Genomic DNA, 15163 nt, shown 5'->3' with positions numbered 1-15163 from the left:
AGGATCGTACATTAATAGGGCAATTGGGGGATGTGAGCCCCCTGATGGCAGTGTGGTATGCCTTATCAACTGTACAAAAAACTGATAGTGCGCATTGACAATTTTAGCACTTTCTCCATGTGCCATGAGAGGAAAAAGGTTGAAATGACTAACTTAAAGAAAGAGTGATGAAACTGAAAGACAATACCAACCTAAACAGAAATTGTGTTGACAGTAACAGGCTTTACCTGAGAATAGAAAGGGTCGTTCAGTTCCTTTGACACCTTTGTCCATCTAATAAAATCAGAGTTAGGTCAAATTTTATGACTTGACATGAGCACTTCTCCTTAGCATTTAAGAAAATAAGAACAGCCCCACTGGATCAGGCCATAGGCCCATCTAGTTCAGCTTCCTGTATCTCACAGCGGCCCACCAAATGCCCCAGGGAGCACACCAGATAACAAGAGACCTGCATCCTGCTGCCCTCCCTTGCATCTGGCATTCTGATATGTAATAGCCCATTTCTAAAATCAGGAGGTTGCACATACACATCATGGCTTGTAACCCGTAATGGATTTTTCCTCCAGAAACTTGTCCAATCCCCTTTTAAAGGTGTCCAGGCCAGATGCCATCACCACATCCTGTGGCAAGGAGTTCCACAGACCAACCACATGCTGAGTAAAGAAATATTTTCTTTTGTCTGTCCTAACTCTCCCAACACTCAATTTTAGTGGATGTCCCCCAGTTCTGGTGTTATGTGAGAGTGTAAAGAGCATCTCTCTATCCACGTTATCCTTCCCCTACATAATTTTGTATGTCTCAATCATGTGCCCCCTCAGGCACCTCTTTTCTAGGCTGAAGAAGCCCAAATGCCGTAGCCTTTCCTAAGAAGGGAGGTGCCCCAGCCCAGTAATCATCTTAGTCACTCTCTTTTGCACCTTTTCCATTTCCACTATGTCCTTTTTGAGATGTGGTGACCAGAACTGGACACAATACTCCAGGTGGGGCCTTACCATCGATTTCTACAATGGCATTATAATATTAGCTGTTTTGTTCTCAATACCTTTTCTAATGATCCCAAGCATAAAAATGGCTCTCTTCACTGCCGCCGCACATTGGGTGGACACTTTTATAACAGTGCTATTGAAAAGGGGGGATACATTCAATGTATGCCACTGTCTACTAAGTTTAAAATATTTGTGTCTTGCCTTTTAACGTCCACTATTAAATCACCTTAAGAATATTACACTTCAAATGTTACAAAACCCTTTCTAGATTTTGCTCTAACAGTAGCTACCCTTCAGGACTTAGTGCAACATTTACTCAAAGTTAACTTATGTTCAGAAGCTACCAGAAGTCATGTACATGAAGAAGCTAATGGTGACGTGCATTTTTGAAACAAACTTAGAAGTTAACATTTCAACACAGGCATAAGATCTAGACAACATCATCAGTCAGTAACACAAGCTAACAAGCAGATACCAAAAGAGATACAAAATTCAGACCATACTGTAAATTACCAAAAATTGCCAAATCTATGCTTGCTCAAACAAGCATCTGCTGTCTGAAAAACTGTAGAAGAACATTTTCATGTATCTCAGACACACTACCACTAAAGTCTCTGCTTCAGCTGTTCTCTGCCGAAGTTATTTCGGTTGTATTGCAGGAAAGTTAGTCTTGACAAACTTGTCTCACTGTTTTCAACAGTGCTTTTTAAACATAGTAGGATAGGCTTCCAAGGAAATATGCATATGATTACCGAGTTAGTTATGACTAACTATCCTTAGTCACTATCCTTAGTCAGTCACCTAACTATCCTTTCTTAGGATACCACCCTTGGTTTTCAGATCGTCTCCACAAGAGGCAAATGTCTGTTAGGCTGCAATCCTAACCACACCTTCCTGAGAGTTAAGCCCCATTGAACAAATAGGACTTACTTCTGAGTAGAACTGGTTAGGATTGTGCCCTTAGTTGCACAGATCTCTGACTCTTGCCTGCATCAGCCCCACCAGTGAAAAAATGAAAACTAGCACTGCCAGGACTCAGAGAGAGTCACTGTCACAACTCCATCCAGTTCTGGCCAGAGCAAACTTCAGAACACTTAAAAAAACCCTGGAGAACCTTTAAAAAATAGACCTGTTGAAAGCAGACATGAATCTTCCATCACATTATCTTTTTCCCCCAAAACTGCATATAGGGAAAACATTTACTCAACTATTCATGTATTAAAAAGGTATCCCTATAAAGAAGGATTTAAAAGCCTATTTTAATACAAGCAGTTTAAAGACCAATTGATAGCACATGCTATCTTAGAAGTAGCATTCCTCCTCTCTTCCACAGGAAGGAATGCCTTTTCTGCCATTTTCTTACATAAAGGGAATGCTTTTTCTGCTGCACTACATTAATGCATCAAAAAACAAAGAAATAAGATTTTTCTTTCTTCAGAGAACTCTTATTTATTTACGGATTATTACTGCCTGGGACATTAATACCAGGGAGGAGGATACTGAAGGAAGATATAAAAGATGTATGAGATGATGGGGAAGAAGCAAGAAAAGTAACAGATTCCTAACATACATTCAAGAACTTTTGATGAGCAGACCCTGGAGATCAGCAGCAGGGCATGACCATCACTAATATGCTGCTACTGAACTTCTTTAACCAATGCCCAGCCCACATTTGATCCCTGTTGTGAATATGCAACTTTGGGCAGAAATGACTTAATACATTTGACTGGCCACTACTGGAACAATATTTAACTAGATGGGCCATTAACCAGAACAAGACTGGCAAACAATACTTTTCTTACATGAACAAGCAGTCCCAGCTATGCTGGGTCATACTCAAGTATAGAAATAAGTTGCATGGGGAAGCACAGAAACAGCGAGACTCATAATCTCAGTTAAAAAATATGCTGCCATGATTATGGAAACTGTCATTGGCTGCATTCATGCACCCAGGTATCAAATTTGGGAAAAGAGGCTTTGCCACAAAAGCGCACAAATGACTGAAGTCGGGTCTGGACCGCTCATGTGTAGAAGAAAAATATGGTCTGCAGTAGCCCCACATTTTAGAGCTGGCCTTTGGGAGCTACATGCCCTCCACCCACTATGCCATACTACACAATTTGACTTTTATTAACTTTGAGTGCACCACCTAAAGTTAATATACAGCTTCACTAATATAAAGATCACCACATTTCTCTTTACTTCTCTATTTTGCAAAAGATCCATGTACTCTGCTGAGCGTTAGAGATAGCTCTCATTAAGTGCTAGATTTTGTTTTTGTTTTTTTAAACAGGTGAACAACTATGTTTTGTTGCCTCAGCAGCCCTCACTTAAAAATGAAATATGTCTTGCACTTGAAAGGCTAATCTAAATCTTGTACAACCTCCTGCACTCCCTTCTCAAGACTCAAAATGTGCAGACTTTGGGGGCTTTTCCAGAATGCCCTTTGCCTATTCTCTTCCATTTTGCTTAACATCACCCTGAAGAAGAGTTTCAGGGCACTCGAAATCTTCCTCACTATTTTGCAGTTTTTTAGCTGGTCCTAAGTGTAATATTCTACTTTGGATTTTATCTATTTATTTTATTTACTTGTCTTGTATCCTGTTTTCTCCCTGAAGGACAAACAAAGCAGCTTACAGAGCCCAAAAAATGTGACACATTTTCCTTCCTTGTTTCACAATAATGCATGGTTCATTTAAGAACTGTCTCAAATTAACAGCACAGGAAACCTCTTTTAGCCAACAACAGGCTCCCCAAAGTCTAAGACAAACACACCTTTGGGATACCATGGTGGGAACAGCCTCAAAGCTAAAAGTGAAATCAGCATTGGAGCACTTCCTGCCTACCCAATATGCTTGTAAGGACTTGAGTATGGAATCAGGAGACAAATAAGACACATTAAAAACAAACAGCATGCCCGTTCTTTTTCCTCTTTACATATAAACCCTGGCAAGAAAATTTATGCCACCAAGATTATAGGATCCATGAAGTTGCCCAGGAAATCAAGGACATTCTCCACGTACCCTGTGGTCACGCTCCACCCATGGAGCCACATCCTTGCTCAACAGTTTAATTCCACAGTCTTTTCTACACTGTTCTACGCATTCCTTCACTGACTCAGTATCTCTGTAATGGGTACTGCAGAAAATACTACCAGAATTCCATCAAATTTCATCTCCAATTCATTTCTCAGGAACTAGTTCGGATGCTTCTTCTTTCAATCATACCTTTCTTTAACTCTGATCAGCATCCACTCAGCAGAGACCTAAATTAAACCAGACTATCTACTCATTCAGTATTTGATATTTTCCATTTAATGTGCACCTGCCACAAAACAACTTGCATACCACGTAATTTACTGAATATAAATACTGACCTTCGCTAAATATATATACTGAAAGCAAACCACTGTCATACCTAGCAAAATCAATCCATACAGACAACTGGTATGAGAAAAACAGACATAGGCCAATGCACTAGGCCAGCCATTTTCAACCACTGTGCTGTGGCACACTGGTGTGCTACAGGAATTTGGGAGAGGGTCATTTATTAGTAGGGCCAATGGGGGATGTGAGCCCCCCACTGGCAGCATGGTGTGACTTGTCAATTGCCAACAACCTGATGGTGTGCCTTGACAACTTTCGTGCCTTGTCAGTGTGCCACGAGATGAAAAAGATTGAAAATCACTACACTAGGCATACACAAGAAATTCTGCTTTTACATTCTATTCTCAATTTGCTAGATGCTCTTTACTACCAAGGGCAGCCTAAATTCCAGTTCCTTCTGTACTTTCATGAAATACCAGAGAACAAATACTCCCACACCTTCAATGTACTTCAGTTTTGAAATTCTGATCTCAAAATGTTCTCGCCCTCTGAGCAAACCTTCTGCTCACATATACTTCCCACCACCACACATCAGCACCACAACAATTCCCATCCCACAGGCAGTTTTCTTCACAATGATCAACTCCTCACAAAGCATGCTCACCCTACCTCACAGATCATACTTCTTTTCTCACAAGTTCCCCCATCCCATTCTACCTTTAGTCTTTACATACCAGTATCTCTATAGCTCCCACCTCAATCTACTGCCTGATAACTTTACTGAGAATAACCATTACCTTTTGATATTTTATCATAAACCTTTCTACATCAGAAAGAAGCTAGCTGAACCTGTGCTGTCAACTCCATAAGCTTGACCCTCTACCCACCAGCATTCCCACTATCCCCATACATTTCTCCTCCACATCCATTCCTTACATTAAACCATCCCGATAAAACACACCATTCATTCTTTCTAGCTGCCTCAAGGCCAATTCTTACACTGTTTCTTAAAGTAATTCTACTAGATCAAAGGCCCACCCAGTACAACATCTTATTCCTACAGCAAGCTGGCAGTCACCTCCAGGAGGCCACAAATGAGGCATCAGGTCAACAGTTTCTCCCAACATTTACCCCCTCCAGCAGGTGAAAGTGCATTACCCTTGACATGGAAGTTCCATGTTGCTAACAGCTGTTGATTGGAAAATTCAGAGTGGGAGGAAAACCTAATGTCTTTTAGAAATATCACTACCGAATCCTATGGCAGCAAATTCCATAAGTTCAGAACGCATTATAGAAAAAAATTTCCTTTCGCCTGGGCTGATCAGATTTCATCATAAGAACATAAGAAGAGACCAGCTGTGTCAGGCCAAAGGCCCATCCAGTCCAGCCTCCTGTATCTCACAGGAGGTCCACGAGATGCCTCGGGGAACACTGAAGAAAACAAGAGACCTGCATCCTGTTTCCACTCCCTTGCACCTGTCTTTCTGTGGTAACATAAAACCAGGAGGTTGCACATGCCCTTCACAGCTTGCAACTTGTGATTGGACTTTTCCCCTAGAAATTTGTCCAAACCCCTTTTAAAAGCATCTAGGCCAGATTTCATCACTATATCTTGTGGCAAGGAGTTCCACAGATTAATGACATGCTGGGAAAGGAATATTTTCTTTTGTCTGTCTTAACTCCTCCAACTATAAATTTTAGTGATGTCCCCTGGGTCTGGTGTTGGGGGAAGAGAAAAGAATGTCCCTCATTCCACTCTCCCCATGCAGACTGCTGCCCCTCAACATCTCCCCTATGCAGCCTGCTTACTTCCCCCACACTCCCCCATGCAGACTGCTGACCCCCCACACTTCCCCATACAGACTGCTGACCCACTAAGCATTAACCCATGCAAGCTGCTGACCCCCCCCCACATTCCCCCATACAGACTGCTAACCCACCAACCACTAAGCCATGCAAGCTGCTGACTCCCCCACACTTCCCCATACAGACTGCTGACCCACCAACCACTAAGCCATGCAAGTTGCTGACTCCCCCACACTCCCCCATACAGACTGCTGACCCACCAACCACTTCCCCATAGAGGCTGCAGACTCCCCTACACAGGCAGCTATCCCCCCACACACAGGCAGCTGACACCTCCACACAGACTACTGACCCTCCCACAATCCCCCACACAGGCAGCTGACTCCCCAACCACTTACCCATAGAGGCTGCTGACCCCCCACACAGGCAGCTGACCCCCCAACCACTCCCACTGCTGCCCCTCAGCGCCCAGGCGGCCACGCACTCACCCCTTGTAGTAAGCCTTGACGCGGACCTGGTGGGCGCTGTCCCCGCCGGGGCCGCCGAGCCCCCCGCCGCCCACACCAACACCTCCCAGGCCCGGGTGAGACATGCTGCTCCCGCCGCCGCTGCTCTCGCGCTGAGTCGGCATCGCCCCCTTGCCGCGACGCGCCGTGCCCAACCCCGCCCGCTGGGCTCCGGCAGCAGCCCCACCCCGGAGCTGCGGATAGGGAGGGGGCGAGCGGGCTGCGCACACTCGCGGCCTCGCTCCAGGCACGGAGCCGTTAACGGTCGCGCGAGGGGGGGGGCGGCGCGAAGATAACGCCCAGGCTGCACGCGCCCCTTAGCCACACTCCCTCCTACTCCCTCCCCTCACAGAACACGCCGAACTCCCGGAACGGAAGGGAGGGGGAAGCTCTGAGGGAGTGTGGGTCAAACCACTTCGCCGGGAGGGGGGCTCGAGCAGAAAGTGCTGGGCGAAAATACCTCTGTTCGAAGAGCTGCTGGCACTTCTGGAGACCGTACGGAGCACGTACACTGCCTGTGGGCCCAGCACCAAGCGCCTCGCCTCGGGAAGGGAATCAACGGCGATTGGAGTTATATCAGTAGAGTGACCACCCCTTTTCCAGCTACACTTGGACATGCCCAGTGGGTTGTACCACACTTGACTAAGGATATTTCCTCAGGCTCGTGCCATTCTTATTGCTGGATATAAACATGTTGAGCAAAAAGGCGCCCAACCTTAACCTCTAGTGCTCCCCACCACCTGCATTTAAAGCCAAAAGACTTCGTGTGTGCAGTTGGAACATATCACGTCACCCCATGTAGTACGACTGCGGTACAGACCTGGCCGCGAGGAATTATAGGAAATGTAGTTTTCCCATGCAGAGAGTGGTTTCCAAATGAGAGAGCAGGTTTTCCACTACAGTCCGACTGTTCCCTGTTACAGGGAATGGTGACGTCAGAGCTTGACAGGAATCTAACAGGAGCTGGCTCCTTAAGAGCCCAGTCCTAGGCATGACTACTCAGAAGTAAGTCACACTGGAGTCAGTGGGGTTACTCCCAGGTAAGTGTGGATAGGATTGCAGCTTAAAACCTTAGCACAATGTTTCTCAAACTGTGGGTCGGGACCCACTAGGTGGATTGTGAGCCAATTTCAGGTGGCTCCCCATTCATTTCAATTTTTTATTTTTAACATATTAGACTTGATGGTACCATGATATGTGATTGCATTTGGGGAAATGTTACAGATCTGTACTTTTAACAGGCTGCTCTGTATATGCTTTTAACAATTATAGTAAATGGGACTTACTCCTGGGTAAGTGTGGGTAGGATTGCAGCCTAGAATTGTTAAAAATTTTCCTGCTTGATGATGTCACCTCCAGTCATTACATCACTGCCAGTGGGTCCTGACATTCTCATTCTAAAAAGTGGGTCCCGGTGCTAAATGTGTGAGAACCACTGCCTTAGCATATATGGTACCATTTACAGGCATTTAGTTTTTGGAGTACAAATCTATGCATGTCTACTCAGAAGTAAGCCCCCTTGAGTTCAGTGAGACTTACTCCCATTGTATGCATTGCATACTTGAGATGTTACAGCAGCAATGGGGATGTCAAGGTTGCACTGTGGAGCGTGAAGGGTTAACTCTAGCAGCCTCTAATGAAATGCTATTTTAGGGCTGGAGCTTGACAGCCCAATCCTAGGCCTGTCTACTTAGAAGTAAGTCCCATTATATTCAATGGGGCTTACTCCCAGGAAAGTGTGGATATGATTGCAGCCTGAGAGCCCAATCCTATGCATGCCTGCTCAGAAGTCAGTACCATTATAGCAGTCATTCCCGTGGCCTACCAGTGGGTCTCAACCCAATTTTGGTGGGTCATGAAACTGACAGTTAGACAAGACCAGGGGTCTCCAAACCCTGGCCCGGGAGCCAGATTCCGCCCGCAGCAAGCCTGTTGTCCCCTGAAAGCCTCTGGCCCACTTGACTGAACATGACCAGAGCTGTGCTCTGATTGCACCTGGAGGGTGTTCTGAGGGCAGGAGAATGAGTGAGTGCTGAGTGAATGAGCCCATTCATTCATTCATTCATCTAAGTTCCATCTCTAATTTATTTATTTAAACTTAAATTTTTTTCCAAATGTTTTCCGACAAATATTTCATGCAGCCCTCTGGCCAAAAAGTTTGGAGACCGCTGGACTAGACTAGGTAATTAGATTAGACTATGTGCATCAAGGTTAAATCATCTGCAACTTGAGGGGAGCAATATGGCCAAATAACCTTTATAGCCACTGAGGCTTGAATGGTTCATAAAACATTTTTTTTTAAGTGGGTGCTAAAACCCACTGCCAGTGGGTCCTGACATTCTCATTTGGGAATCACTGCATTATAGCCAATGGGGCTTACTCCCAGGTAAGTGTGGATAGGATTGCATGCTGAGTCTCCTGGAAAACAAGGAAGGAAAACTAAATAAAGAAACTTCCCATGTCAATAATACATATTTTATATTTTTCATGACCTTACTTCTTGTTCTCACTTTTAAGTGAAAGGATCAAAATAATGTAGTATGTATTGTAAATGGAATGATCTTTAGGAAAGATACTATGTTGGTCACACACATAAAAACAACTTCCAGTGAGTGGGAAGAAAGAAAAGAGACTCCTGCATGCCATCCTCTCAGTTCATTTTCTTGAGGATTCCTGTGCATAAACCTGCAACACCAGTTCAAATGCAGCTAATTTTAAGTATGGCTCAGTCACAGTAGCTTGTGAGGATCATAAGATCTATATTGGATCTGCTAACAAAAATCTATTGAACTATGTTGTTAACTGTGTTCAGTTAACAAGCAATGTTGTTAACCAAACAACAAATGTACACATAGTTTATTGTATTATTATTGTTAAATAACAATAGTGAAAATATAAGTGTGTGAATACCAAACAGTGGTAAGAATGTACAGCATTATATGAACATCCCCAAGTGAACCTGTATATTCTATTAAAATTTTTATTGTTGTCCTTGATTTTCAGACTGAGACCAGGAGTTCTGCAAAAGGCCAATCTCACAACCCAATCCTAGGCATACCTACTCAGAAGTAAGTCCCATTGTAGTCAATGAGGTTTACTCTCAGGTAAGTGTGGATAGGATTGCAGCCTCAGACACAGAGGCTGCAATCCTTACGCACACTTTTTGGAATAAGCCCCACTGAGCACAGACTTGAGCAGTCCTGCCTAGGATTGTGCTCTTGAGGCTGAATCCCTAAACACACTTCCTTATAAGTAAATCCCATTGAATTGAATGGAACACTAAGGCTGCAATCCTATCCAAACGTACGTGGGAGTAAGTTCCTTTGACTAAAATGGGGCTTACAATCAGCCTGAAGAAAACACAGGTCATGGTTCAGGATGTGGACTCACCTCCCTGCATTACAATCTCTGCGCATGAACTGGAGGTTGTCCATGACTTTGTGTACCTTGGCTCAACGATCTCCGACACTCTTTCTCTCGATACCGAGCTAAACAAACGCATCGGTAAAGCAGCTACCACGTTTTCCAGACTCACAAAGAGAGTCTGGTCCAACAAGAAGCTGACGGAACATACCAAGATCCAGGTCTACAGAGCCTGCGTCCTGAGTACACTTCTGTACTGCAGCGAGTCATGGACTCTTCACTCACAACAGGAGAGGAAACTGAATGCTTTCCACATGCGCATCACCTTGCAGGACAAAGTTCCAAACAACACAGTCCTGGAACGTGCTGGAATCCCTAGCATGTATGCACTACTGAAACAGAGACACCTGCATTGGCTTGGTCATGTCGTGAGAATGGATGATGGGCGGATCCCAAAGGATCTCCTCTATGGAGAACTCGTGCAAGGAAAGTGCCCTACAGGTAGACCACAGCTGCGATACAAGGACATCTGCAAGAGGGATCTGAAGGCCTTAGGAGTGGACCTCAACAAGTGGGAAACCCTGGCCTCTGAGCGGCCCGCTTGGAGGCAGGCTGTGCAACATGGCCTTTCCCAGTTTGAAGAGACACTTGGCCAACAGTCTGAGGCTAAGAGGCAAAGAAGGAAGGCCCATAGCCAGGGAGACAGGCCAGGGACAGACTGCACTTGCTCCCAGTGTGGAAGGGATTGTCACTCCCGAATCGGCCTTTTCAGCCACACTAGACGCTGTTCCAGAACCACCTTTCAGAGCGCGATACCATAGTCTTTCGAGACTGAAGGTTGCCAACCTGTCACTTCTGAGTAGGCATGCATAGGATTAGGCTCTTGAGGCTGAGGCCCTAAATGCTCTTACCTAGACGTAAATCCCACTTAATCAAATGTGACACTAACAACCCAATCCTATTTGTGTCTACTCAGAAGTAAATCCCATTAGAGTCAATGGGGCTTACTCCCCGAGAGTGTGGGTAGGATTGGGCTGTGAGAACACAATCCTATGCATATCTACTCAGAAGTAAGTCCCACTGTGTTAAATGGGGTTTACTCCCAGGGAAGTGTATATAGGATTTCAGCTCCAGGCTACAGCTCCAAGCTGCAATCCTATCCACACTTACCTGGGAGTAGGCTCCATTGACTATAATGGGGCTTACTTCTGAGTAGGCATGCCTAGGCTTAGGCTCCTGTTGGGAAGATGCTGCAGCCAAACCAGCAGGGAGCAGCGGGAGAGAGGCACGTGACCTTTCTAGGAGGGCTGAGCCCCGCCCCTACCCGCGAGGCGCATGCGCCTTGCGTCCTGGTGAGGGAGGCGAGAACATGGCGGAAGCGGAGTGAGGGGTCGATGGCCAAGCGGGTGCGTTGCCTTTTCCGCGGCTGGGGCGAGGCAGGGAGCTGGAGGGAGGCGGGAGCGGCGGCCGCGGGTCTGCGGCGCTGGGAGTCTGGCCTCAGGCGCTGGCGGGCGGAGGAGCCCGCCCTGGCGCTGGCTAGGGAGGGATGGGGCGCCTGGCCTTCTGCACGGCAGAGACGCCTCAGCACTGCCCGGGCTGGACCCCTCTGGGCGGAGCCTGTGCCAGCCTGAAGGGGTGTGGAAGGCCGCCCCGCCCCGGCCCGCCCTCCTCGGCCCGGGCACCCGCCCCCAGAGTGCCCAGGGGGTGGGACAGGCTACCCACATTTCCCGTTAAAGTCATTGAGAGCCTGTCTACTCAGAAGTAAGTCCCATTGTAGTTAGTGGGGCTTACTCCCAGGAAAGTGGCTGGGATGGCAGCCTCACAGTCCAATCCTATGCCTGTCTACTCCAAAGTGAGTCCCACTGTAGTCAGTGGAGCTTACTCCCAGGAAAGTGTGGCTGGGATGGCAGCCTCACAGTCCAATCCTATGCAGGTCTACTCAGAAGTAAGTCCCATTGCAGTCAACGGGGCTTACTCCCAGGTAAGAGTGGATAGGATTGCAGCCAGAATCAGATAATTTAGTTATTTGATTTTTCTCTGTAAACCGCTTTGTGAACTTTAGTTGGAAAGCGGTATATAAATACTGTTAATAATAATAATAATAATTAATAATAAATGAAAGGGCCTGGCAGGTGGAATCCATCTGGTGCAACTTCCTCTCGCCATTGTGTTTCATCTACATTTGTGCTATGTGATGTGATAGGATTTATTTCAGTGGTTCCCAAACTTTTTAGCACCGTGGACTCACATTTTAAAAACAGTTGAATGGCACCCATCTAGGTTTACCAGACTTCTGGCAGGGCTCCCCGCAGCAGGGAAAGTGGATGCGGAGCAATTGCGCTCTACCCCCGCTAAAGCGCATAGGAATTTCCTTCTGGTGAGATGGGAAGATTAGTTCCCCGTCTATCACTAATGTAGCAATCCTGAACATTGGAATTAGTTGTGATGTTTCTCTCTACCACTGTGAAGAAGAAGAAGAACCAGCTTTACTGATATGTAGGGAATACATAAGGAAAATGTGACATTTTAAATGTCCTGATGTGTATGACCAGGTGTGTGTGTGTTTTTGATTTAATGCAAGACATCTGTTGGAAAATTGTATCTTGTAGAGATATAATTTGTTTAGAAATGTCAGAAAGCCTAGTGTTGGAGTTCATCTGTAGTTTTTCTTAGGGATGATACTATGCCTGAAGATAAGATTATCTTTCTTGCAAAGTGTGTGTTCACCAAACAACAGAATTAAAGGAATATTACCCATGAAATTATCAGAGAAAGATCAATAAACCTGTACATTATAGATAAAGGGGAAGAGAGAAACTTCTAACAGTATTCTAACAGTATTAATATACCGCTTTTCAACTAAAAGTTCACAAAGCGGTTTACAGAAAAAAATCAAATAACTAAATGGCTCCCTGTCCCAAAAGGGCTCACAATCTAAAAAGATGCAAAGGAATACCAGCAGACAGCCACTAGAACAGACAGTGCTGGGGTGAGGTGGGCCAGTTACTCTTCGTGCCTTTTATGTGCAACTTTGTGCCTTTTATGTGCAACAAAGAGTGATAAATATAAAGGCCAAATTTTAATCACCTAAAGATGTGGTGGTCCATTAGAATAAGGAATATTGTATTTTTTTCCCCTCTATACTATAGGAAGGACACCTAAAAACTTGATATCGGCACTGAGGAATTCTTATGTCATTTTGACTGTGATGTGCACTTTCTCATGTTTAACTTTGATCAACAAAATATTTTGTTAATTTTTAAGTCTGAAATTGTTTAGAATCTAAAGAAATAACCTCTTTCCTGTTTATTAATTTGTTGTATACCTGTAAAAACAAAGCTGTTTCATTCTGTTACTTGAATTATGACCAGTTGCTTCTTTGTGAAATACATTTATTGTGAAATACATTTATTTTGATATTGCCTTCTCCTCCCCCATTTACCCTGAGTCCTAAGAATGGGTGCTGTTTCCTTCTTGAAGTCATACTTGCACCACCCTTGCAACCGAGTGGTTGAAACTTGCATTCGTGGGTGCCCTGGGTTTTGAACATTTCATCTTCTAGAGGCAAAGACAAACGCACTCTGTTCTTAGGATGACATTAGTGGATGTTTCTCTTTGGATTCAAAGTGTTAAGATACTACATGCATTTAGCCATTTATGTTTTCTTTTCTTATTAGGTGGAAGGATCATTCACTCCATAGCTATGGAGAATGAACCAAGCACAACGACATCTTCCACATGCACAACAACCATCACCACTACATCATCACCCTCCCGTACACAGCCACCTCAGATATCAGTTTATAGTGGTTCAGATCGACATGCTGTGCAGGTACTTGGAAGCTAGTGTATAAAAGGTTGCAAAGGCATTAAAAATGATAGTGATTGCAGAAAATTGATTGGAGATACTGTATACGTTATTGACTTTTGCTTGTAAGAGTAGGGGAAACGCTGGAAGTGATTACAGCACATCTCACATTTTTTGTCATATGTTACCAGTAAAGTGCATTGGAGTAAAGTGCATTGGAGTGTGGAGTATTTAAGAATACTCCACACTGTGTACGCCCCCCCCACCGTATCCATGGATCTCGTATCCGCTGTTTCACTTATCCACAGACTGGGTCCACGGCCCCCCTCATGTGGTTTTTGTCCAAAAACTGGAAGTATTGTTTTTTGGCCTCCAACATTCTGAGCTGGCTGAGGCCATGGGCAGACATGCATGGCCTCTACTGGGCTCAGAAGACCCTCTGGAGGGAGGATGTTCCCTCATCTCTGCAGTTTCACTTAACCACAGGGGGTTCTGGAACGGAACCCCTGCAGATGCAGAGGCACACCTGTAGTTGGATCTCAGGAGAAGGCAGTACAGGAGAGGAAGGGAAAAAGTAGAGATGAGCAGGTCTAAGGGGAAATGGGGCCTGAGAGGTAGCCATGGGACAGAAGAAAAAGAACTTGGGGTAAGAGAAAGTTTGGGAGCTGTTGGCAAATGGAAAAGTGGTGAGGGTCATGGGAAGTATGTTGTATCTTATACCTTTTAGGCAGTATTTTGAGCAGGAAGGGGGCATATAGCTTGTGGTGGCACTTTCAGAAAACTGTTACAGTTCCAAGCTTATCCTTATGATTTGAGTGTTTGCAAGCACAGGACACAGTAGTGTACAACATGTTGCTTTTCCTACTCTGAACTCAAACCTTGGATCTGAATTGAGTACCTGTGTTCAGAGGTTGTTTGTAGAGATGACAATGAGATCAGTGGTTTCCACTGTATGAAGTATTTTGCTTAGAGTGACGGGTCTGGGGATAGTAATTGTTCCAGGGCTGTGGTGCAATTCCTTGGAAGTGAAACCTTTGCCAGTGCTTGAACAAGTAATGTGGTAATATTAACAAAACTATTCTTGCCTCTCTAATGATGGTATTGAACAATCCACAGGTTATTCAGCAGGCTTTGCATCGTCCCCCTAGCTCAGCAGCACAGTACCTTCAGCAGATGTATGCAGCACAACAGCAACATCTCATGTTACAAACTGCTGCTTTGCAGCAGCAGCATTTGAGCAGCACTCAGTTCCAGAGTCTGGCCAGTGTTCCACAGGTGAGAGCAACTCTGAATATATTAACCTGAAATATATTTAAATAGAAAATATGTGAGGAATAGAGAAATAAATGTAATTTATTTAGCAAGGAG

General features: G+C 44.9%; 2 protein-coding genes across 4 annotated transcripts in view; one reads left to right on the top strand and one right to left on the bottom strand.

Moving 5' to 3' along the window:
- PRKCI (protein kinase C iota) overlaps positions 1-7139 on the bottom strand; it is a 46371-nt gene extending 39232 nt beyond the window's left edge. The window contains exon 1 of one of the 2 annotated variants that reach the window (XM_066620595.1): positions 7085-7139. Coding sequence is in view for 1 of the 2 variants with exons in the window: in XM_066620596.1 (XP_066476693.1) it covers positions 6607-6749 (143 nt within the window). In the remaining variant the exon portion in view is untranslated. Of the gene's footprint in view, positions 1-6606; positions 6916-7084 lie in introns of those variants that run through there. The other variant, XM_066620596.1, reaches the window with a different exon arrangement.
- Positions 7140-11344: 4205 nt separating this feature from the next.
- PHC3 (polyhomeotic homolog 3) overlaps positions 11345-15163 on the top strand; it is a 65500-nt gene continuing 61681 nt past the window's right edge. For both annotated transcript variants that reach the window (XM_066620933.1, XM_066620932.1), the window contains exons 1-3: positions 11345-11393; positions 13665-13819; positions 14912-15070. In XM_066620933.1, coding sequence (XP_066477030.1) covers positions 13691-13819; positions 14912-15070 — 288 coding nt within the window. In that variant the 5' untranslated portion in view covers positions 11345-11393; positions 13665-13690. The remainder of the gene's footprint in view (positions 11394-13664; positions 13820-14911; positions 15071-15163) is intronic.

Source organism: Tiliqua scincoides, chromosome 3, assembly GCF_035046505.1.
Source record: "Tiliqua scincoides isolate rTilSci1 chromosome 3, rTilSci1.hap2, whole genome shotgun sequence".
NCBI lineage: Eukaryota > Metazoa > Chordata > Lepidosauria > Squamata > Scincidae > Tiliqua > Tiliqua scincoides.
This window is presented reverse-complemented; position numbering and strand designations above follow the sequence as displayed.